At 49.1% G+C, this 25,823-nt stretch overlaps 1 protein-coding gene across 2 annotated transcripts in view; it reads right to left on the minus strand.

The window, feature by feature from the left end:
• Nucleotides 1–16,517: 16,517 nt before the first annotated feature.
• The window catches only part of ATP10A (ATPase phospholipid transporting 10A (putative)), a 454,793-nt gene continuing 445,487 nt past the window's right edge, over nt 16,518–25,823 (minus strand). Inside the window, exon 21 of one of the 2 annotated variants that reach the window (XM_082245265.1) lies at nt 16,518–17,685. In XM_082245265.1, the coding sequence (XP_082101391.1) occupies nt 17,043–17,685 (643 nt within the window). In that variant the 3' untranslated portion in view covers nt 16,518–17,042. The remainder of the gene's footprint in view (nt 17,686–25,823) is intronic. The other variant, XM_082245266.1, reaches the window with a different exon arrangement.

Raw genomic sequence — 25,823 nt, forward strand, 5'->3', positions numbered from 1 at the left:
ACCGACGACCAGGTGGCCGCCTTGCACACCTGGACCACTGACGCCTGATGGCGGTAGGCCCAGGAAGTACTGAGCGCTCGAGTGGAGTGCGCCTTAACAGGGAACGGAGGATTCCGACCCTTAATAGAATAAGCCTGTACCACCATCTGTCTGATCCATTTGGAGATAGTTGCGGCAGATGCAGGCAACCCCTTTATGGGGCCATCCGTGATCACAAAAAGTGAATCCGTCTTACGGAACGTTTCCGTAGCCTTCAGGTATACCCTGATTGCCCGAACCGCATCCAAGGAATGCAACGCATATTCCCGAGGATGATTGGGCTGAGGACACAAGGAAGGTAGCACAATATCTTCATTCAGATGAAATTCTGAAACCACCTTAGGAAGAAAGGATGGCTTCGGATGAAGAACTACCTTATCCCTATGAACCACTAGATATGGGGAATGGCATGATAATGCAGCCAGTTCTGACACCCTGCGTGCAGAAGTGATAGCCACCAAGAAGGCCACCTTCTGGGATAATGTAAGCAAGGGAATCTCCCTGATATTTTCAAAGGGAGGTTTCTGCAGAACCGACAAAACCAAATTAAGATCCCAGGGTGGTAAGGGCGTGCGGACTGGCGGAGCCAAGTGCCGCACCCCCTGGATGAAATTCCGCACCAAGGAATGAGTAGCCAAAGGCTTCTGAAAGAAGATTGCTAATGCTGAAACCTGACCCTTGATGGTGCTCAAGGATAGTTTCTGCTCAACCCCCTTTTGCAGAAAAGCCAAGATTCGGGTCACCGAATAGGTACGTGGGGGAAATCCCAAAGATTCACACCACGCAATATAAGTCTTGTGCGATGATAGACTTTGCTGGAAGTCGCTTTCCTTGCTTTAATTAGAGTAGGAATAACTGAAGCTGACAGCCCTCTGTCCTTCAGTACCTGGGTCTCAATGGCCAGGCCATTAAAACCAGCGACTGTAAAGCACGATGGAAGATCGGTCCTTGAGACCGCAGATCCTCCCTGAGAGGAGGTCTCCAAGAAGCGTTTGCGACTATTATGTCCAAGTCGGCCTGACCGGCTTGACGAGGCTAGCCTAGAATTTCCAGGATAACTGGAGTTCCCTCCATCTCTATCCTGCGGAGAAATCTCAGCAGCAATCTGAGAGGAGGGAAGACATATAGTAGCTGACACTGCCTTTACAGGCCGTTCAGCGCGCCTGCTGCGTCCGCTAGAAGATCGCGGGCGCGCGTTGCCCACCTCCGTGCCTTCCTGTTGAGCCGATATGCCAACAGATCCCCCTCCGGGATGCTCTGATGAAGACACAGATGGTGAAATCCTTGGTGATCGTCATCACCCAGATATTGTCTGACTGGATCCGAACCAGGCTGCCCTAGAGCTGCCTGGTCCAGGTAATCCGACAAAGTCTGATCGCTCTCTGTTCCCACACATTTATCAGAAACTTGATTCCTATCAGGAATGGTGATTTCTCCTGGTTGAGCATAAGAGACCGAAGTCACCCGACTAGAGGCTCCTTGGTCCGCTTGCTCAACCGGATCCGATTCCTGGAGGGAACTGAGAATGATCCTTGGAAAAGGTAAGGAAAATGATCTGTTCAGGGAACGGGAACTATCGATCCCTGTAGCACCTAAATGTTGGAAGGGAAGAATCGCACCGGTAGCAGTGATCGACACTCGATCTTGTATCCTGATCGTATGATCTCCTGAACCCCTTAGTCCGGGATTCAGGAAAGTCCTAGATCTGAACACCGGTGAAGACGTCCCCCCACCCCTAAGCCGGGTGGGGGCGCACCTTCAAGCTGTGTTAGCCTTGACTTCAGGTTTGGCTGAGTCGGCCTTTTGTTTGCCCGACCAGCGCCTCTTGAACCCTCCTAGAGGGGCTTTGCCTTTCCCGCTCGCCCCAGGGGAGCGAACGAACCCTTTATGAGCGGCAAAGAAAGGTCCACGCTTGTTACGAGGTCCTTTAGCTTTAGCAGCCTGCGGCAAAAAAGTGCTCTTGCCCCCAGTGACATCCTTAATGATCTCATCTAGGGTGGCCCCAAATAGGCGATTCCCCTGAAAAGGGAGATTCGCCAAGGTTTTTTTGGAACCTAGATCCGCCGACCAGCACTTTAACCACAGCACACGTCTGAGGACTACCGCTGACATCGATGCATGCCCTAACAAGGGGGTGGCATCCAGGGCTGCGTCACAGATGAACTGCAGTCCTTGTATGATTTGCTCCATCAAATCAGACGCTGCCTGGGGGATACCTTCCCCCTTTAGGTCATGGCGTAACAATCTTGCCCATTCCGTTAATGTTTGTGAAACTAAACCAATGACAATCACTGGTCTAAAGGCTGACCCTATCAGGGAAAAAATGGTGCGGGACTCCGCTTCCATTTTCCGATCCACCGTATCCTTAAAGGACGGAGCGTCCTCTAACGGAATAACCGTGGCTTTATTCAGTCTGGAAATAGGTGGATCCACCACTGGTGGTACCGTCCATTTCTTAATGAGGGATTCCTCAAACGGATAGCGTCTAGCAATGCGCTTGGAAACAGTAAGGGTACGTTTAGGATGATCCCATTCCCCTTTGATTTTATTACCAAAACATTTGGGTAAGGGAAAAACCTTCGCCGTCTTGGTAGGCTTACTAGTACCAAAGGGAATTTCTATCTCGGTTATCTCTGCCGGTAAAACCTCAAGTCTTAAGGTTTCCCGGACCGCCACAACTAGTGCGTCCACCAATGCTGCTTCTTGTGCTATGGCGGAGGCAGGAATGTCCTCCTCACTGTCTGAGGGAACTTTACCTGAGACAACAGCCCCTGCAGAGGGACCTGCAGCTGCAATGACCATCTCAGAATCTGAAGTATCAGATGAAATAGGGGTAGGCGGGGGTCGCTTTCTCCCCTGTCCCTGACAGGCCATCTCCACCCGGGATACCAAAGACTCCAAAACTGCTGTAAATGCATCAATATTCTGTGAACTGGAGGGTCCTGCGGCCACCTCGAGGGGATCAAGTGGGGGCACCTGTGTGGCAGGGTCCATGATTATTCCAGCACTTCCAGGGAAAAAAAAAATTATTTGCAAAAATAAAACTTTTTTTTTTTTTTAGACCCCCAGCGCCACAGTGCCCCTTAGTGTTACCTGCTTTAGGACCCCTACAGAGAGAGAGAGAGAGACCCCAAGGCTCACCACTTGATGCTCAGAAGTTTCAATACAACCTGTTCCAGCACTGTCTATTACAGACAGGAAGTCTTTGGCTTGCTTTCCCGGGTAAAAGGAGGCGGCTCCGCCCCTTTACACGCCTTCCGGCGCCTCCCCATAGCTCCCAGAGGTGTTTGGTCACCTCAAACATGGCCGCCCCCATGCTGGAGACACGAGGCTACACCAATATGGCGGCCTCGTGTGATCTACCAAACAATGGCGGCGGCCTGTGTGGGATAGCGGCGGCTAGCAGCGGCCTGTGGGAAGTATGTATTCGGCCTGGCGGCCTGCGGGAGCTTGGCTCCACAAACTTCACCCTGAATGATGAAAAAGCCTGGCTGGCGGTATAGGACCCTGGTGGGCCGCATGCGGTCCCTGGGCTGCTGGAGGAATGGCGATCTGGACTGCAGTAACTCAGGCTGTGTACACACTCTGGCAGGTGGGATACTTTTTACTTCAATAGTAATGCCCTTTTGTACTGCCACTGACTTCAGTCACCTTTACAGTCTTACAATGACTCTAGATGGTCAGCTCCCAAACCAAACCTCCTGGTTTCTATTCACAAACAATCACACTCAAATAGGGGGATCTGTGACATGTAATAGGATAGAGGGGAGACCCACCTACCATCCCAGAGAGGGCCCGCGTCCACCAACAAACCCGACAGGGGAGAGGGGGAACATTCTACTCACCATACCGGAACCAGGCAGGCGCCAACTCCTGACAGAACCCCTCTCCACCGGGGTGGGGGGGCTGTCGACCAATAAGGACGCCGTGACTCTGTTGGTCATTGGCGTCCAGGCGAGACGTTTAACTCGCAGGGTCAGTCCCCGTCCAGTGGGACTATGTCGCGGCCGACCCAGCGCGGAGCTATGGCCTGCACGCGCTCGTAGGCTGAACTGGGGTGACCACTGGATCTCAACATCCAGCCCGTCGCCCAGTTCCAGCTTTCTTGCTTGAAGATCTCACAGGAACACTGGAGAAATAAGCTGTCTAAAAAAATCTTTCTAAGAAAAAAATCCTGCCAGGACCGAAGATCCCAGCAAGGCATCTAGGTCCTTACTCCTAACTAGACAGAAAAAAAATGATTTGCTGTAGCAGAGAGAGAGAGGATATACCCTCTGGGACTGCCCCTAAGGTGTGGCCAGAACGTTTTCTTTCCTGTCTAGTCCTACTCCTGTAGAGGGCAGTATAACCCGAGTTGTTATTAATCAACGAGGACTACGTCTGTCAATGAGCGACAGAGAAACTTTTTTTTAGAGTTTTAGAGTCTTTTTAGATTTTTTACATTTTATAATGTTTGGTTATTGCCATTATAGCTACCTATATATGCCTGCCCGTGTTCCTGTATTATGGGGCCTCTCCAGTTATGGCCTGGTTGAGGGGAGGGGTAGGGCCAGTACACATATAATGCCATGGAGCATGGGTTGGGTTGTGACCTGAAGAGGGAGGCCACGCCTCCAAAACACGTCATCATAGCAACAGACCAGGTCTGGCATCTTCACCGGCCGGGCCGATGTGCGCATGCGCGGTAGGGGCCATGCAGGTCGAGTCAAGCGCAGGCGCGGTGACCGGAGACGCTGGAGCGTGCTGCGTCTTCACTAGACCGGGGGAGGCTTCAGTTTACCTGGACACAGGGACACGGATCGGGCACCCGGTTTCCACCTAAAGAGGCCATAAAATGGAGAGGAGGTGTTTGACATGCTCAGTACCTATGGTCAAAATGTGAGTGCAACTTTTTCTTATATTTGACAATTTTAATAAAATGGAATTACACTAGGTAGGATGTGCGCCCGGTCTCCATTTTTGCCTTGTGACAGAAATCCAGTGCTGCCCTATGCAGTGTTATCTTAATTATTATCAGTCCTGCATTATTCACTTCTGTGAATTATAAAACACCTCTCCCCTATGTTATGGAGATGACAAGGGGTGTTCTGTAGTCAATGCACATTTTGTATTCTAGTGTGAGAAAGTTTCTAGTCTAAATATAGTATGAGGGTGAATATTGCTACCCTAAGGCAGAAGTGTGTTACTGGCTAGATCACCAGGGTTAAACATATCTGAAAATGTTACACTAAGGCTACGTTCACATCTAGGCGTTGCTATTGTGCAGGCGTTTTTAGGTTGACAAGTGACCAATGGAAAAAAATAAAAACGCCTGTAATCTGCACAAAAAGAAGCTCGTGTACTTTGAGCGTCTGGCGTTTTGCTTAAAATGTCAGAATGCTCACATGTGAACAAGGGCCATTGAAAAAAACGGAATTTTTGTAAAATCTTACCTGTAAAATTCCTTTCTCTGAGTCCTCCGACAGTCGCCGCCATCTTCATATTCGTCACAATGGGGTATTAGACTTTGCTCCGTAGGAGTAGCTAGGCAACAGAATATGTCAGTATTAAAGCTTTTAACATATCCCCACCCCAGGGGGTGGTCCCCTCAGTCTATACCCTCCTGCTTCCTGCTTCAGTTTCAGTGGAATAGCAGTAGAGTACCTAAACCCCAAAAGAGGGGCGTGGGTGGCGACTGTCGGAGGACTCAGAGAAAGGAATTTTACAGGTAAGATTTTACAAAAATTCAGTTTTCTCTTACGTCCTCCGACAGTCGCCGCCATCTTCATATTCGTCACAATGGGGACGTCCCAAAGCAGTGCAAACATGAGGGGTGGGAAACGCAGCCGCGCCTAAAGGCAACGCAGTCTCCACATCAAGAAAGTAACCTTACCAAAGGAAGGAAACCAGCTGGGCAACACGAGAAAAAATTTTGCTCAACGGGAGCAATAACCCAGGAAAAAAACAAATAACCCAGGGATACAAAGAAATCCCAAACAGCCCAAAGGACCAAAACCAGGGACCCTAAGGGACCGCCGCACTAAGAACCTTGCGACCAAAGGAAGCATCTGCCGATGCTTGAACATCCACTCTGTGGAACAGAGTAAAGTTGTGCACGGTCGACCAAGTCGCCGCCCTACACACCTGGGCCACAGAAGCCCCATGACGACAGGCCCAAGACGTACTCAGAGATCTGGTAGAGTGCGCCCTCACAGGCACAAGGGAAACTTTTGCCCGCAAAGCATAGGCCTGTTCAACGGCCTGTCTGAACCAATTGGCGACGGCAGAAGCCGACGCCGCCACTCCCTTCCGAGGACCCCCGGAAGGACAAACAAAGAATCCGACTTGTGAAAAGATTCAGACGATTTTAGGTAAACCCTAATCGCCATGAACAGCATCCAAGGAGTGCAACACCACCTCCTCCGAATGTTTAGACTTCGCGCAAGGCGAAGGCAAGACAATGTCCTCATTGAGGTGAAATTCCGAAACCCTCTTCGGAAAAAAAGAAGGGTTAGGTCGCAAGACCACCTTAACCAAGTGATTGACCAGATACGGACAATGGCAGGACAGGCTGCCAGCTCCGACACCCTGCGAGCCGAATTGATCGCCACCAAAAAAGGTGACCTTCTAGGACAACATAGACAACAAGATCTACCCAATCCGTTCAAAAAAGAACCATGTTGTAACACGGACAGAACAAGATTCCAGTCCCAAGGAGGCAGAGGCACCCTCCTAGGAGGGACCAGATGCCCCCGAACAAAAGTGTCAATCAAGGAGATAGATGCCATAGGACGTTGAAAAAAGAACGGCCATCGCAGACACCTGACCCTTGATCATAGCCAGCGCCAAACGCTGTCAACACCCTTTCGAAGGAAGGACAACACCCCAGACACCGACCACGGGCGAGGTGAAGACCCCCTGAACTCACACCAGGCAAAATAGGCCTCCGAAATACGGTAAAAGACCTACCCCGAGGAAAAATTCCTTGCGTCGATCAAAGTGTGAATGACCTCAGGGGAGAGACCCCTATCCCTCAGGGCCTCGGTTTCAACAGCCAGGCCGGCAAGGCCAGCGACTGCAAGGCAGGATGAAATATCAGCCCTTGAGACCGGAGATCTTCCCGAAGAGGCAGACGCCACGGGGCGTCGACCGCCAAATGCGCGAGGTCTGCGTACCAGGACCGGTGAGGCCAGTCCGGTGTCACAAGAATCACCGTGTTTTGGTTCCGAGACCAACCTGCGAAGGAACCTGGGCAGCAATTGAAACGGTGAAAACGCATACATCAGTCGGTACTGATGCCACGGAGCTACCAACGCGTCAGATGCGTCTGCCCGAGGATCGCGTGGCCTTGCCACGAACCTGTACACCTTGCTGTACAGACGAGACGCGAACAGGTCCACCTCCGGAAGACCCCACGTCGCGCACAACATCTGGAGAACACCCGGACGGAGGGGCCATTCCCCCTGGTCCAGGGACTGGCGGCATCAGATAATCCGCCCGCCAGTTCTCCAACCCCTGGAATGTGAACCGCCGATATCGCCGGGACATGCGTCTCGGCCCAAGACAGAATGTCGGCCACTTCCCGAGCCACCCGGGCCCTCTTGGTGTCCCCTTGGCGAATGACGTAAGCCACCGCCGTGGCAATGTCCGTCTGCACCCGAACCGGACAGCCCTGCAGCCTGTCCGGCCAACGTTGAAGGCAGAGAATCATCGCACGCAATTCCAGAATGCTGACCGGAAGGGAGGATTCCCCCTCCAACCAAGTTCCCTGGGCGGACAGAACGCCCAGAACACCACCCCAGCCCGACAGGCTGGCATCCGTGGTGACCACCGTCCATGAGAGAGGACGAAAAGACTTGCCCCCTGACACCGGCGGGGACAGGAGCCACCACAGAAGAACCCTTCTGGTGCGATGGCCCAACGAAATCCGGATCCAGAGATCGCGGTCGCCCGTCCTACCTGGACAGGATCTCCGCTTGGAGACCCCGCGTGTGAAACTGGGCGAAGGGAATCGCCTCGAAAGCCGAGACCATCAATCCCAGACATCTCATGCACGTCCGAGTGGACGAGGACGGAGCGTCCCTGAGGGAACTGACTTCCTTCCTGAAGAGTCCTGAGTTTGTCGTCCGGTAGGAAGACCTTCGCCTGGACAGGGTCCAGAACCATTCCCAGGTAAGGGAGACGAACCGATGGGCACAGTGCTGACTTTGGAAAAGTTATCGTCCAACCAAACTCCTGCAGAGACTGCATCGTAACGGACAGAGCCTTCTCCAGACCCTGGCTGGTCGCAGACCGAACCAGAATATCGTCCAGATACCCTAGGACAGAGACGCCCTGGGCTCTCAACAAAGCCAAAACCGGTGCCCGCACCTTGGTGAACACCCGTGGAGCCGAGGCGAGACCAAAGGGCAACGCCACAAATTGGTAGTGATCCTCCGCTATGGCGAATCGAAGGTACCTCTGGTGACCCTCGAAATTCGGGATGTGAAGATACGCATCCTTCAAGTCGATGGAAGCCATGAACTCCCCCGGAACCAGGGCAGCCACCACCGACCGCAGAGATTCCATGCGGAACTTGCGCACCCGCACAAAGCGGTTCAGCGCCTTTAAGTCCAGAATCGGACGTACCTTGCCCGCCTTCCCGGGCACGGTGAACAGATTGGAATAGAACCCCCGAAACCTGTCCCGATGAGGCACCGGGACCACCACTCCCTGAGCCCTCAGGTCCTGCACCGCTAGATGCAGATCCCGCAAACGCTCCGGGGACAGTAGAAGATTTGAGGGAAAAAATCTGCGCTCCAGCCTATAGAGAAACTCGATCTCGTAGCCAGATCGAACGATTTCCTGAACCCACCTGTCCCAAACCCGGGACAGCCATGGCTGAAGGAAACCGAGCAAGCGTCCCCCCACCCCAGAGTCGGGTGAGGGCGCCCCTTCAGGCCGCACTGTTGTGGGCCGCTGAACCGGACTGGCCGGACTTTTGCTTACCAGTCCACGGCTTCTTACCAGGAGCCGTCTTAGCCTTGTGGGATTAGGGTAAGAGCGTGCTCTTACCACCCGCGATCCCCCTAATTAACGTATCTAGGGACTCACCAAAAAAGGCGAGAACCATCATAGGGCAGATTAGCCAAGGTCTTACGCGAAGATTGGTCCACCGACCAACACTTCAACCAAACCAAAACGGCGAGACAATACCGCCACACCATGTACACGTGCAGCCAACGGAACCATATCCAGGTCCGCATCACACAAATACATGACACCCTGGTGGATTTTGAACCACCATATCCAAAGTCGCCTGGAGGGTAGAATCAGCCACCAGGACGCGATTAAGCACCTGCGTCCAGCTCGCGACAGCCTGGGCCGCCATAAGTGAAGCAAATAAAGCTTTCAGCATAGAACCCATAATAGAATAGGCATGACGGGCAAGGGACTCCGTCCGTTTGTCCGTGGCATCCCGGAACACCGGGATATCCTCAGCAGGAATCGCAGTGGGCTTATACAGAACCGCTATCGCGTGATCCACCGGAGGTGGGACACACCAACGCTCATCAGTAGCGGGCGTAAAAGGATAGCGCAGCTTAAACCTACTTGGTATAGCAAAAGGCTTGCGTATATTACGCCATGTTCCTTTACAGCGCATTGAAAATCATCAGTGCAGGGAAATACCTGCAATGTTTTGCGTCTTTTCTGCGTCCCATAAGCCGCCAAGGCAGCAGGAGGACAAGGTTCATCCTGTAAACGCAGTGTTTGCTTGATAGAAGCAACCAATTCATCCACGAGTGCAAGCTCTTCAGAAGAGCCAGGGGGAGAAATATCAACCCCCTCAACCTCAGCCTCCATTTCTGACCCTACAAGGTCCAGGGAGGAACGGGACCCCGACAAGGAGACCCCAGCAACAGCAGCCCCATCACCAACACCCTCTGAATCAGAGGAAATTGAAAACTCTGGGCCTTTTTGAGGATTGAGCAGCCATCAGCAATTGCACCTGAGTCGCAAGGCTAGCCACAATCGCAGCCAAATCCCCCCCCCCCCCCGAGGGGGAAAACCGCAGTCCCCTGGCTTCCCACCAATGTGACAGGAAATTTGCTTTCCTGAGAATCCATGCCCCAAAATGAGTAAAATAAAATGGGTGACCGCCCCTTTAAATAAGGCGCTGCGAACGTAGCCCACCGCCACACAAGCACACCCACACCAGGGACCCCCACAGGGAGAAGTTATACTCAGGCAAGGATACAGAGAATAGAGGGAAAAAACCTGGAGAGACCGCTGCTGCTGCTGGCCAGATCGGTGCTCCTGTAGAAAAGGAATTGCTGATATTCAGGGCGCTCCATTAAAGCCTATGGGAGGCTACAAGAAAATGGCCGCCATGCATGTGTACCATGCGGCCGGAGCGAGTACAGCCAAAATGGCGCCGAAACCGCCGCTCCCCCACCTCATGAAGGTGGAATAAAAATACACCACATAGTTATAAAGAACATGGTGGACCGCCGCAGCGGCGCTGTAATGTGCCCCAAACATGATAGCACCAAGTTCCACAGCACACAGCCGTTCACACACTCAGACTGACACAGAAGTGCAGCACAGCCCCCCCCTCCTTGCAGCCCACAGCATGCAGTGTGAGAGATAGGGAAACATCAATAGTGTGAACACAGGGCAAGGTAACACAGTCCCAGACTGACACCCCCCAGACAGACAGGTCCCCACATGAATACACTTACCTCTTACATGGCGTGGGGGACCCGCACAGGCGAACAAGCCGCTGTACATGAGACAGGGAGAGTCGCATCCAGGACGCAGCAGAAGGTGGGTTGAGAAACCGCACAGCGTCCAGTGAGGTAGCCACCTCACCCTAGCATCCCTGCACGGAACAGGGATGGGTCGTTCAGAAAACTCAGGAGCGGTACCTGACTGAACGCTCGATGGCGGGCTGAGAAGCCACTGACCCACAACCTGCGACCAGGGGAGTCAGCCCGAGACGCAGCCCGCATTATCCTCTTCATCCGAAGATCTAACTATTGCTGGTAAAAATAACAGCTAAATAAAGAAAGAGAGAAAAAACTCAAATAAAATAAAAAAAGAGAGAAGGCGGAGACAAAATGCCCCAGCATAGAGACATCCAGCTACTCCTGACAAGCTAGACATTGAAACTGAAGCAGGAAACAGGAAGCAGGAGGGTATAGACTGAGGGGACCACCCCCTGGGGTGGGGATATGTTAAAAGCTTTAATACTGACATATTCTGTTGCCTAGCTACTCCTACGGAGCAAAGTCGAATACCCCATTGTGACGAATATGAAGATGACGGCGACTGTCGGAGGACGTAAGAGAAAAATGGATTTGTCTTGTTGGGTGTCTTTGGAGCTGATCCTTAGAGCTGAAAAACGCCCAAAAACGCCAAGATGTGAACGTAGCCTAAAGCAGCCACCACATCTAAATGTTGGGTAAACTGCAATACCCTGATTTTTTGTTTTAGATACACTTTAGGCTCTATTTGGCACATATTGCATCCTAATGAATTATGCCCACTATTTTTTGGGTAAAAAAGCTCCATTCTGTCCCAGAACAGGAATGTTATAATAGCTTATTTCAATGTCCTGCATGTAAAAAGGCAAACAAAACAAATTCTTTAATTACTACAACTGTACTTAAAATTATCAAACAAATCGGACAGAGGAAAGGTCATACACCAGCTCCAAAATACGATCTTTATTGTGCTCAGAGCTGTATATTCAATCAAATGGTAACATTTTAGAATACAACCACCAACGTGGGTACCCATATAAATGTATTTAATTACAGAATATCCAAAATATATTCAAATCTTAATAGTCTTCTAAAGGTCTCCATAAATTGAGAAATTGTAACCCGTTGGAAGGGACCAGGATAATTATAAATTCCATAGGAGACATAATAAAATGCCACAATCTTAAATCATCTGTAAAAATTAGTTAAAAAATAATATGTATCACTTTGTCTGCACATTTATTTCTACATATGGTAATCCCAAACTTGAGGGAAAAAAAAAATCAAAAAGAGACTCAAAGGTATACGTTGCATGTATAGCGGTGTAATGATAGGCAGTAATGAGCTGAAGGGATTGATTCACTAAAAGACAAATAAACAGGCTGCTCGGTATGTAAAAGATGGCACTTGTCCTTGAGCTGTACCAATATACGTTACTAAATAGCAGGGTAGAAACCACAGACACAACAGCACCAACACGCGTTTCAGCCAGAAAAGGCCTTAGTCATAGAACACACAAAATCAGACTACTGCCTTTATAACCCCCCCCCCCCCCCCTTTGAACTGGTTCAATAGGGGGAGTTTTTAAATACAGGCAGCAGTCTGATGTTCAGTTTGCAATGGCCTTTTCCGGCTGGTACGTGTTAGCGCTGTTGTGTCTGTGGTTTTTAACTTGCTATTTAACAAAGTAGGGTATATAGCTCAAAGACAAGTCCGGGATTTTATATACAGTTACTGGAAGCCATAGAAGAGCTTCAGCCACAGCAATGCCACTTACATCAGATCCACCTGGGTAAAGCAATGAGTTTTTTCCTGTAAGTAATTTTGCAAGGAAGTGGCACTTGGCAAGAAAAATTTCCTTAAAGCTTGGTGAAAGTTTAAGTCTGGAAGAAGTCTGATAAAGTCGGAGTACCACATCTCCCTGGGCCAGTCAGGAGCTATGACAATCACCAGAATGCCCTTTATTTCAATCCTTTGGTGAAGATGAGGAAGGATTTCATTTGAAGAAAAGACCAGGCTGCACTGATACAATGGAGTTAACAGAAAATCCACTACTTCTGCCAGAGGATCCCTATACCTGGAGATAAATCATTCATTTGATGTTCTGCATCACACATAGTGGAGGTTGGATGCCGACCTCCCGGCCTAAAGGTTCAACAACAAATACCTCTGCGTTTAGAGACCATTGCCCTGGAAGGTCGTCTGCCTGCCAACTGTCCTGGAATATAATTTGCAGATAAGGCAGGAATGTAAAGTTCTTCCCAGGGCCAGGAACCTTTGGGATTCATGTATGCATTGTCCGACTGAATCCTGGCCAGATGAACCTTCCCATCAGGGTGTCCAGCATTGCAGGAACATCCAAAAATGCCCAAAGGGCCAGAATGTCAATCAGGGTACCAGATCCCCTTGGCTCTCAAGAGTTCCTTTTACAAAAAAGGTGTCCAGTATATCTGTTGTGCGTATCTTTCAAGGAAATGAAAGGTAAGACCTTCCCCCAACTCCAGAACAGGATTCCTGAGCAACCAGAGTACAAACCTAAAGTCGTGGCCAGATAAATTGGTTTCTGCAAGGACTGGACCAACTTGAAGACAGGAGAGGAAGACTGAATTTTATCTTGTAGGGGTCCAGAGTGAATTTGAGCATATGGGACTGTTGAAAAGCTACCAACAGCCCCAGAATTCTCATGCAGATGAAAAGATTTGAGTGACTCCAGGAAGAGTTTAGGAGTAGGGAATGTGACACTGCTCTGACTTGAGCTTCCTCTTGGATAAGCACTGACTTCTTAAGGTTTAGAGCCGAGCTTAAAGAGGAGATTCACTCTGAGGAAATAAATAAAAGTAAACAGCTACAAATCCTATAGCTGCTGAGTTTTAATTAAAGGACACTTACCTTTCCAGGGATCCTGCGTCGTCCTCACCAGCTTTCGGGTTCCCGGCGCTGGCATCATAACTCTGGGTGGCTGGCTGTGCTGTTTGCGTATGGCCAATCTGTGACATGTCCCAGAAGACTGCAGGGAGGGGAGAGAGGAGAACTTTTAGGGCTAGGCGATCTAAGCAGAGGTGGGAGCAGGTACCTGTCAACATTAGGTATCCCCCCCTTCCCCCCACCAAAAAAAAATGAACTACCACAATGTGGCAAGGGAGCCTTTTGCGTGAAGTTCCACTTTAACCTTGGCAAGGTCTAGGCAGCTCCAACTATATTGTCAGCTAGAATCTGTTCCCACTGTTTCCTCAACAGGTCGTCACCCAGGGCACAATTGGGACACCCTGGCACTGTAGCAAAGTTAAGAGAGAAACCAGGACCTTACCGAACACTTGAAGTGCAGAGAATAGGCCAAATGGCAGGACCACGCATTGAAAGTGGTGGGGACTCACAGCAACGCAATCGCAGTTATGAGAAACAAAATAGGGACATGCAAGTATGCATTCCTGAAGTCTCAGAGGCCGGACAGACCTGGAGGAGAAAATTCTGGGATGTCAAAATCAGGCTCCTCTGGAGATGCAAAGCAATCAGCACAGTAACCAGTAGCGGATTGTGATCTGGAGGCGTTCTGTATATTGTTCCCCATGTGTCCAGAACACAACTTGTTGTACCATAAGTCAGGGGCAACACACCTCAGGGGGTACAAGGCTAGGCTTTGAACATTTACATAGTAGCTGTTGGTGGCAATAGAGATTCAGGTGACCTGGTCATTGTAGGAGTGCATCAGAGGCGACCTGAGGATAGATCCACGTCACTTGCAGTCAGGAGCAACAGCAGGGAGGTGGTTCTTCAATGCTGAATGGTGGAGAAAAAAAAAATGTGGACAACGTGCAACACTTCCCCAAATTAGCACCAAGTCCTTCAGGGTTAACTACTTCCATAGTAAACTGACAAAGTGGGGATATTGATGGCATCCAGTGGCCTTAGTAACCAGGTAGCCCCCAGTGCTTTGCCAACAGAGTCTACTACTAACAAAGGTCACATCCCAGCTCTGGACCAAGAAAGTGCACTGCAGCTTAGGGCTCATTGCCTGAAGGTCACATTTCAAGCCAATCTCTTAAGGTGTTGCAAAAAAGCCAATACAATTAGCTGCTTACTAGCTAAAGCACCAACGGGAAAGAAGTGTTTTGCATCATACTTTTGCCACACTCCTTTCTAGAGAAAGGAGTGGCTGCAGCACAGGATTAGATTAGACTGTTTAAAAATAGGCTTCCAATTAGTGACAGGCATTAATGAGCTGACATTATGAAGAGCACTGTTTGTTACAGAGCTATATATGAAATGTTGTCTTGAGGACATTAATGGATCAGCCTCCTTTAACTTTTTTTTTTTTTTTATAAAGTTTGGGATTACTTTATTATACAATGGAACAAAGTGATACATTATATTGAACGAATTTATAGTTTACAATTTTGGGATTTTATTATTAGGTATACATTTCTTGGTCCCCTCCAAACAGCTTATGATTCATTAAAGTATAGAAGGCCTGTTGAAAAATTTGGCAGTGGTGTCAGAGGATTTGTTCCTAAAGCCTGGTAAATACTACTAGTTTACTTTCAAGCAGGCAGGGCTAAACGCAAAAAAAAAAAAAAAAAAAAAAAAAAGCTCAGAAGGAGCCGCTGTACTAACTATGCGATGTTCGTACAGTGATCTTCCTTGCTGTGCTATTTTGTTCTGACAGGGGGGACTGCCCCCCCCCCTCCCCAGAGCACTCTGGTAAACTCTCTCAGCCATTGGCTGAGAGCGTTGATCGGGAGTCGATTGACAGACCTTTTTTGGTCATGCCCCTTGGATAGAAGCCTGCTGCAGTAAACACGGAACAAATGTCTCCTTACTTTCGGCCCTGTGTACTTAGGCTTTAATGTTTTTGAATATACAGCTATATGAACGATAAGGCTCTTTCAGATGGGGTGGATTCAGTTCCAATCAGCAGGGGATCTGTGAGGTGATCCCCTGGTAATTGGAGAATTGCAGGAGGATGACACTATTTGTGACTGCTCAGTTTCTGCAGAGTGGATAGAGCCCATTCTATTCTATGGGTGGCCGGAAGCAAACAAACTCTGCTGTCTGTACAACCGGCTACCTAAATTCCATTCCATCGAAACAATAGAGGATGGAGACTTACGATATTTTTTTTTTTTAATTGGACTTGATCAGACCAGGAGGTAGGCGGGCGAAGACAGACGCGAGTCTGTTTACTCGCCTGTCCATAGAATGCATTGAGCTTCCGATCAGGTCATCTAAAAATCTGACAGGCATGATTGTTTACTATTCTATGTTGCACACTGTATGCAGAATCTACGCTTAGACCGCATTTCTTGTTCATTTACCATTTTTGTCTGTTGTAGCTGTTGTGACCCACACTACTTATCTTACCAGTTGCGATGAGGCTGCGACCGTATCCTTGTTTTCTGTTTTTTGATGTTTGAAAACCTCAATAAAAATCATTTGAAATAAAAATCTGACAGGCAGCCCTGATTGGAACGCCAAGGCTAGGCTTTGAAAGGGGCCGTGAAGATTTTGTTTTTACGCTGATATATAACCTTCCCTCTATATAGGATTTGTTTGACCATCTTAGTACTTTTGCAGTGACCATGGACATGTATGGACTTCTATTATGATAATCTAAATACCCAGTGAATTCAGACCATTTTTGATGTGTTGTAGTCTCAGCAGTTTTTAGAAATGTCTTGCATTTAGATTTAGTGCTAAAAACCGTTATTTAATTTTAAATAGCTCAAATACCCTTCTCAAGGCAGTTATATTATCATTATGCAACATTTACAAATTAAAAAAATATGCACCAGAGCGACCATTTCTATACATAACTATATTAAAATTCTTTGTTTCCATTTCCCTAACGTATGCTGTTTGAGAAAAAAAATAAAATAAAAAAATAAAGAAGGAATCCAGCATATATTATACTCCGTTTTAGAATTTGACCCCAATTCGGTCAGTCAGTGTAGCTGAGAGATCTTCTTAAAGAAGAAAGGCACAATGGTACACAATGTTACATTAAATATAAACTTTGTCTCTACAAATACAAATAAACATTCTACTATATTTTTCAGAAGTTTGGTAAAGCCAGATAACCTGTAATTTTTTTTTTAAAATACCTCTGCTTATATACTTTTCTTCTTCTAAAGCTCTGACAAAACTAACATATGTACAATAAAACTGACAAAAAATCCTGTACCGCCAATTTCCTGCTTCATATACTGAAACAGAGTAAATTAACTAAAACATAATTGTGCAAATAGAAAAATATAAATAGGAGTCTTTTACATATACATAAATTTATAAAAAAGTTGTTTCTTGCATATCCCCCTTGCCTGTGGTCCGAATTACCATTTCTGGGAAAACACTGCTCGAGCTTTGACTGGAATCGCTGGGAATACTTAAATCTGATGGCAATATAGAAGAGTCTTTGGATGTGTCCAGAACACTAACAGAAGGCTGCTTTGGCCTTCCAGAATCCTTAAACAAAGGAGTAGATGTGATCCAGTTTAACAATCCAATGTCAGACTGGTCCTTCCTTGGATCCCATTTCAACATCTCATCTACACAAAAGGCTTCCAAAGAAGAATCATGTTTGTAAGGCTGGGCAAGTGCCCCCAACTGGTCCTTTATCTGACTAGGAAAAGAAGGATCTGGAAGGGTACAGTTAGTTTTTTCAGGTGATCCTTTAACTTGATTAGTAAAGCACAACATTTGAGTCTCTTTCTCTTGATCCGCAATGGTTTCTGTTTGGTTCCTTCCAAGATGAAATTCACTAACCGTTGATATGGTAGTACTGATTTGTTTTTCTGTCACAGGTGCACTGTGGGAATGTAGCCTGTTTACAATATGAGTGAGGCATTCTGGATGAGCTTTCAGCACTTGACGACCAACCTGTACTTGTGTTGGAAACATTGTTCCTTGGATGGACTTGTATAAAAACCTAAAAGTATATAAAGTTGAATATAATCAGAAGTATATGAAAACAGCGATTCAAATACAGAAAGGCTTGGTTCACACTACTGCAAAGCTAAAGTTCTGTGACTTCCAGTGTGACTTTGCACTGTGACTTGCTTGCGACTGAGGTTTTGCAACTTTGGCCAATGATAACAGAGTGTGGCACATATTACTGAGCTTACAAAACCCTCTGAAGTCACAGCCAAAGTCACAAACATAAGACAAACAATTTCCTTGCGACTTTTGAGATTTTAACATTGTAGTCTATAGCACCCATGTCACCAGAAAAAAAAAAGCAAAAAAAGTAGTGCAGGAACAATTTTTTTGTCGCTGCAACTTGAGTAGCAGCAATTAAGATGGCACCTACTGAAATTAATGTGTTTTGACTTGTAATGCGACTGTGCCACATGTCACAGCAGTATTAACCAGAGCTTAGTAAACAGACACTGCACTTATAGAAAAACTGAATTTTTGTAAAATCTTACTGTAAAATTCCTTTCTCCGAGTCCTCGGACAGTCACCGTCCCATTCACACAGTCTTCACTAATGGGGTATTGCTTCCTCTCCACAGGAGTTTCTAGGCATAAGACTTGTAAAAGAACAATTCATCTACATAGTCACACCCATGGGGGCTGTCCTAGTCCAATACCCCCCTGCGATAACCATCCCAATTCAGTTTGGTCGCAAGCAGTGATAGTGTATAAAAAACCCCCAAAGAGGGGCGGGGACTGTCGGAGGACTCCGAGAAAGGAATTTTACGGTAAGATTTTACAAAAATTCCGTTTTCTCTTACGTCCTCCCACAGTCGCCGCCCATTCACACAGTCTTCACTAATGGGGATGTCCCAAAGCAGTGTAGACATGAGGGGTGGGCAACACAACCGCCAGAAAAGCAACGCAGTACCCACATCAGAGAAAGGAACCTTACATGCACAGAAAAGTAACCTTCTGGGTAACAAAAAAGGGCTCAACATGAGCAACAACCCAGGAAAACAAATAACCAGGGGGATTAACAACCCCAACAGCCAGGGACCCGTACAAACCAGGGTTCCCTATGGCACTGCCGCACAGAGAACTTTGCGGCCAAAGGAGGCATCAGCTGACGCCAGAACATCAATTTTGTAGAATTTGGAACAGGTGTGCACCGACGACCAAGTCACAGCCCTGCACACCTGGGCCACCGAAGCCTGATGCCGGAAGGCCCAGGACGCACTCACCGACCTGGTAGAATGCGCCTTGACAGGGAAGGGAGGAACCCGTTCCCGCAACGAATAGGCATGAACAATGGTCTGTCTGATCCATTTGGCAATGGTTGCCGCAGACACAGCCATACCCTTCCGAGGACCCTCAGGAAGTAAAAAGAGAGAATCCGATTTCCGAAAGGATTCAGTTGACGACAGGTAAACCCTAATCACCCTGACAACATCCAGAGAATGCAAGGCCACCTCTTTTGGATGCTTAGGGTTCGCACAAAGCGAAGTTTAAACAATGTCCTCATTGAGGTGAAAATCTGAAACCACCTTTGGCAGAAAGGACGGATTAGGTCGCAAGACCACCTTATCCCTATGAACCACCAGGTAAGGGGAACGGCAAGACAACGCTGCCAACTCCGACACTCTGCGAGCAGAAGTGAACGCTACCAGGAACGCAACCTTCTTAGATAGCATAGGTAACGAGATTTCCCTGATATTTTCAAACGGGGAACTAACACAGACAGAACCAAGTTCAAGTCCCATGGAGGTAAGGGCTCCCTTCTGGGAGGGGCTAAGTGACGCACACCTTGAATAAAGGTGCAAATCAAGGAATTAGACGCCACAGGGCAATGAAAAAGAGCAGATACCTGGCCCTTAATCGTGGCCAACGCAATACGCTGGTCCACACCAGTCTGGAGGAAAGCTAACAGCCTTGCCACCGAGTAGGAACGAGGAGAGAAACCCCTGGACTCACACCAGGCAAAATAAGCTTTCCATGTACGGTAATAAATTTTACCAGAAGAGGCCTTTCTAGCCTTGATCAAAGTAGGAATGACCTCTGAAGAGAGACCCCTGTCTCTCAGGACCTGGCTTTCAACAGCCATGCCGTTAAAGCCAGCGACTGTAAAGCAGGATGGAAGATCGGTCCCTGAGACAGCAGATCTTCTCGCATTGGCACCCGCCACGGAGGCTCTACGGCCAGGTGAACAATGTCCACGTACCAGGACCAGCGAGGCCAGTCCGGCGCTACCAGAATCACCAGTGATTGTTCCGAGGCCAACCTGCAAAGGAACTTGGACAACAACTGAATCGGAGGAAAGGCATAAATCAGACGATACTGATGCCAAGGCACCACCAACGCGTCCGAGGCGTCTGCCAGAGGATCGCGCGTTCTTGCCACAAACCTTTCCACCTTGTGGTTTAGCCGAGATGCGAACAAATCCACATCCGGGGATCCCCACTTCTCGCACAGCATTTGAAAAACCTCCGGGTGCAGGGACCATTCCCCCTGGTCCAGGGTCTGGCGGCTCAGATAATCTGCCTGCCAATTCTCCACACTCGGAATGTGCACTGCCGATATCTCCGGGACATGAGTCTCGGCCCAAGACAGAATACTGGTCACTTCCTGGGCCGCCCGGGCACTCCTGGTGCACCCTTGGTGGTTGATGTACACCACCGCAGTGGCATTGTCCGTCTACACCCGTACAGGACGGCCCTGAAGACGATCCGACCAATGGAGCAGGCACAGCCCGATCGCTCTCAATTCCAAGATGTTTATCGGAAGGGAGGATTCCTCCTTCGACCAGGTGCCCTGGGCAGACAGGTTGCCCAGAACGCCACCCCAGCCCGACAGGCTGGCATCCGTGGTTATTACCGTCCACAGAATTGGTCGGAAGGATTTTCCGTCCGACACCGCCGGGGACTGAAGCCACCACAATAGATCCATTCTGGTTTGGCGACTGAGACACCCTCAGGTCCAAGGACTGAGGAAGTCGGTCCCACCTGGCCAGGATCTCCGCTTGGAGAGATCGCGTGTGAAACTGTGCAAATGGTATCGCCTCGAAGGCGGATACCATCAACCCCCGGGACCGCATACAGGTCCGGAGTGACGAGGATTTGTTATCCCTGAGGGACCTGACCTCGCTCTGCAGGGTCCGGAGATTGTCCTCCGGTAAGAACACCTTTGCTTGAGCAGAGTCCAGAACCATTCCCAGAGACGAATTGAAGGCGACAAGGTCGACTTCTGAATGTTGATAGTCCAACCGAACTCCTGGAGCGTCTGGACCGTAGTGGACAGATCGCGCAGCAGGCTCTGACTGGCACTCGATCTTAACAGGAGATCGTCCAGATATCCCAAGACCGCAATGCCCTGTGCCCGCAACAGGCGCCAACACTTTGGTAAAGACCCTTGGAGCCGAAGTGAGACCGAAAGGTAACGCCACAAACTGGTAATGATCCTCTGCGATAGCAAATCGGAGATACCTCTGATGACCCTCGAAAATGGGGATGTGTAGATACGCATCCTTCAGGTCTATAGAGGCCATGAACTCCCCCGGAATCAGGGAGGCCACCACCGAGCGGAGTGATTCCATGCGGAATTTCCAAACGCGCGCAAATCGGTTCAGCGCTTTCAAGTCCAGAATCGGACGCACTTTGCCCTCCTTTCTGGGCACAGTGAACAGATTTGAATAAAAACCCCGAAACCTGTCCCGATGAGGCACCGGGACGACAACCCCCTGGGTGAGGAGATCCTGCACCGCTTGATGCAGGTCCTGTAACCGCCCTGGGGTCAAATGAAGATTTGAGGGAAAGAATCTGTTCGCCGGCCGTGAAAGAAATTCGATCTTGTAACCTGACCAAATGATTTCCTGAACCCACCTGTCCGAGATTCGGAGCAGCCAAGGTTGGAGGAAACCGCGCAAACGTCCCCACACCCCTGAAACGGGTGAGGGCGTCCCTTCAGGCAGAGGCGGACTGAGCCACCGTCCCAGCCTGGCCGGACTTTTGTTTGCCGAACCAGGGCTTTTCCTGGCCACCTTGGCCCTTGAAGGGTTTTCCCTTGTTCTGCGCCTTGAAGGCACGAAAGGACCCCTGATTAGGTTTAAAGGAGGAGGCCCGCTTACCGCGGAAAATTTTTTCCTTAGGGTTCTGGGGCAGCAAGGTGCTCTTACCCCCAGTGACTCCTTTAACCAATTCATCCAAGGATTCCCCAAAAAGGCGAGACCCCGCATAGGGGAAATCAGTCACCGTCTTCCTGGATTTTTGGTCAGCCGACCAGCTTTTCAACCAGATTAAGTGACGGTTAATCACTGCGACACTGGACAGGCGTATCGCCAAAGGGGTCTCATTTAGAGCCGCATCGCACAAATACATGACCCCTCGATAAATCTGATCCACCATCTCCACTGTAGTGGGAGGGGCAGAGTCGGCCACAAGGGTGCGTTTGAGCACCTTGGTCCAATCCGCCACAGCCTGAGCCACCATTACAGAGGCAAAAATAGGCTTGAGCATGGAACCCGCCACCATGTAGGAATGTCGGGCAAGAGATTCTAGCCTCCTATCAGTAGGGTCCCTAAACACCGGAGAATCCTCGATGGGGACCAGGGTAGCTTTGTTTAATCTGGCCACCGTGTGATCCACTTGAGGAGGCACACACCAGCGCACAGCCGTGGTAGCCGCAAAAGGGTAGAGAAGTTGAAACTTCTTAGGCACCACGAAGGTGTGTTTTAAATTACGCCATAGCTCATTCACCTTATGGTAAAACTCTGTGGGGCAAGGAAAAACCTGCGCCGTCTTGCGGGTCCTGTGTGTACCAACAGAGGACACCACGCCCGGAGGAGTGGGCTCATCCTCCAAATGTAGTGTTTCCTTTACTGCTAGGATCAACTCATCCATAGCTATGCATGGGGGTGGGGGAGAGTCATCCACCCCTGCAACCTTCGCCTCCCCCTCAGACTCTTGCGGGTCCTGAGAAGAGCGAGACACGAAAGGGCCACGCTACCTACAGCAACCATGTCACACTCAGAATCAGAAGAAAAGGAAATCCTAGGCCTTTTCCTAGCAGCACGTTCAGTCATCAGCACATCAATTTTTGACACCAAAGTTGCCACAACAGCAGCCAAATTAGTCAGGTTAGAGGATTCAGAGGACCCTGAATCCCCCACCAAGGCTGGATGGAATTTGCTGTCCTGGGATTCCATAACAGAAATAACTTTTTTTTTTTTTAACTGGCCCTTTAAGAGCGCCGCGGACCACCGCAGCACACTGCTATAGAGACTGTGAGACACAGACCCCCCCCGCAGTGACAAAACTGACCAGGAAGATTGCACAAAGCAGGACAGGAAAAGAACAGCAGGACAGAAACCCCACAGTGTGTTACCAGCTCCTTCGGTCGGCTCTGTGAGAAAGAAGGAAGTGATGTCATCGCTGGAGGCTGAACTTAAGCTGCAGGCCAAGGGAAAATGGATGCCTATTGAAACTAATGGGAGGCTTCGGCAAGATGGCTGCCGACATGTGCTCTGAACGATCGAATGCCACACGCAAGATGGCGCCCCAAGGCGCCAAAATCACTACATAGCATGCTGTATAAACGCCCATAATGAAGCCAGACATGCTGCCCACACTTAAAATGGCGGACCGGCGATTTTTAACCCCGCAGTGGTTGCCGCATGTGTCTGCACCTTCAAGCACCCTAAAGTGACCTTAGGAGAGGGACCCCCCAATCCCCCACACAGCGCTGCTGTGAGAATATAAACCCCCGCAGGGACCGGGAACAGGGAGCCCAAAACGCACAGACATAGGGGACACCACAGACACAGAGGACTACCGACCCCAGACAGAGGCCCCACACACAATGTACTTACCTGTACCCGATGGCGTGGGTGCCTCATATCAAGCGGGAAACTGCCCACCCTCAGATGGCAGGGGAGTGCCGCCAGCCAGAAACACAGGACACAAGTAGTGCACGGACGAACCTATGCTGTGTCCAGTGAGGTAGCCACCTCACATGGCTGCATCCCTGATGGACAGGGATGGGTCATTTGCGAGGCCAGGGCGAACACATAGCCTGCGAAACGCTCGATGGCAGGCTGGGATTCCATCTGACCCTCTGTCCTGGAGAACCAGGACGGTCAGTCCGATTCCCAGCTCCGCAAACGTCGTCTTCATCCGAAGATCCAACTAACTAGCGCTGATAAAATAAACAGCTAGCAATGTAAAAAAAAAAAAAAAGACATTTTCAGAAAATAAATCATAAAGAAAAAGAGGAAGGCTGAGACTGTAGCCTCAGCACAGGGAAGCCTATCCACTCCTAAGCTAGGCAGAAGACAAACTGAATTGGGATGGCTATTGCAGAGGGGTATTGGACTAGAAGGACAGCCCCCATGGGTGTGACTATGTAGATTAATTGTTCTTTTACAAGTCTTATGCCTAGAAACTCCTGTGGAGAGGAAGCAATACCCCATTAGTGAAGACTGTGTGAATGGGCGGCGACTGTCGGAGGACGTAAGAGAAAGAGGCAATTTTTTTTTGGGATAGAGTAAGGGAGGATTATAATATCCTTGTAAAGTTTTATTTTTGGCATCTGTGTCCCATTGGGAAGATTCCCCTTAATGTGCCATAGACAAAACAGGAAGTGAAAGAAAATGCCTTTAAAGTGAGGCAATCCCTTTGTGTCACAAGAACTAGTGGAAGATATATCAACTATTCCAGTTCTGGAGACAACCTAAAATAACTGGATTTTTGTCTTACTCTAAAATCCATTTCTCTGAAGTTCACGGACGGACACAGCTCTATGTCTTCTAGACCCTTGGGCTTATGCTGCTCTCTCTTCAGGAGTAAGACTGGGCAGAAAACTATTTTGGCTACTCCCCTGAGGCAGTCCCAGAGGGTATACCATCACTTTCTGCCATAGGACTTCAGTTTGTTAACAAGCAGTGTCAGAAGAATACTCAATCCAACAGAGGGGCAGGTGCTGTGTCCGTCAGTGAAACTCAGAGAAAAGGATATGACAGTAAGACAAAAATCCAGTTTTCTCTTTCGTTCACTGACGGACACAGCTTCATGTCTTCTAGACCCTTGGGATGTCCAAAAGCAGTATCAACATGAGGGGTGGGAAAAACACAGCAATACATATAATTCCTAACAAGGCTAAACATAGCCAATCAGGTAAAACAGGAGCTCAACCAGAAAAACTGGAGCTCACCACCAGAAAAATTACACCCTCAAGAGGCGGGAGCCTCTTGAACCGCAGCCTGCAAAACTTTGCGGCCAAAAGCGGCATCCGAAGATGCAAGTACTTCCACCATTCGGCAAAAATCTCTCTTTGCAGAGGTCTGGTATGGAACTAAGCAAACGGAACTGCCTCGAAGGTGGAAACCATCAAACCCAGCACTTACATGCAAGTTCTGTGCGACGACCGGCAGTTGGACAACAGGAGCCGAATCGCATCTTGCAGCTTCAGTAGTTTTGCCTGTGGAAGAAACACCCGGGCCGATGCAGAATCCAGTGTCAGACCCAAGTAGTCCAGTTTGGTGGAAGGAGTCAAAGCCGATTTCTGAAAATTCAATGTCCAACCTAACTCCTGAGGAGTTCGCACAGTAATGTCCAAGTCAGCTACCAGAGCCGAAGAAGACTCTGCACGCAGATGCAGATCACCCAGGTAACCAAATACCATGATCCCCGTCTGCCTTAGCAAGGCCAGCATTGGGGCCAAAACCTTTGTGAACACCCGAGGAGCTGAGGCAAGACCAACGGGTAACGCCACAAATTGATAAGAAAGCACAAGAAAACGCTGATCCCGACATATATTGGAATATAATATAGAAGAGACTCCTCAGAGATATCTCCTAGCGCAACGCTTAGGTATACCAACCATGCGTTTCAGGGAACCCCACTAACTAGTGACAATCTCGTCAAAATAGGCAGGAAAAGGGAACACCTTTGTCACCTTGGAAGATTTGCGGATGCCAAACTGCACTGGCGTCGCAGACTCAGCATCAGCTGAGTCCTCCAACTTTAAGGTTTCCCGCACTGACACAATCAAGGTCTCCACCAGTGCCTTTTCATGCGCGGCTGCAGAAGAGGATTCTCTCCTCACTATTAGCGCACTCAGGGTGCGTTGACGCAGACCCAGTGGGCTGACTCTCGTCCGA

Source organism: Pelophylax lessonae (assembly GCF_965119305.1).
Source record: "Pelophylax lessonae genome assembly, chromosome: 2".
NCBI lineage: Eukaryota > Metazoa > Chordata > Amphibia > Anura > Ranidae > Pelophylax > Pelophylax lessonae.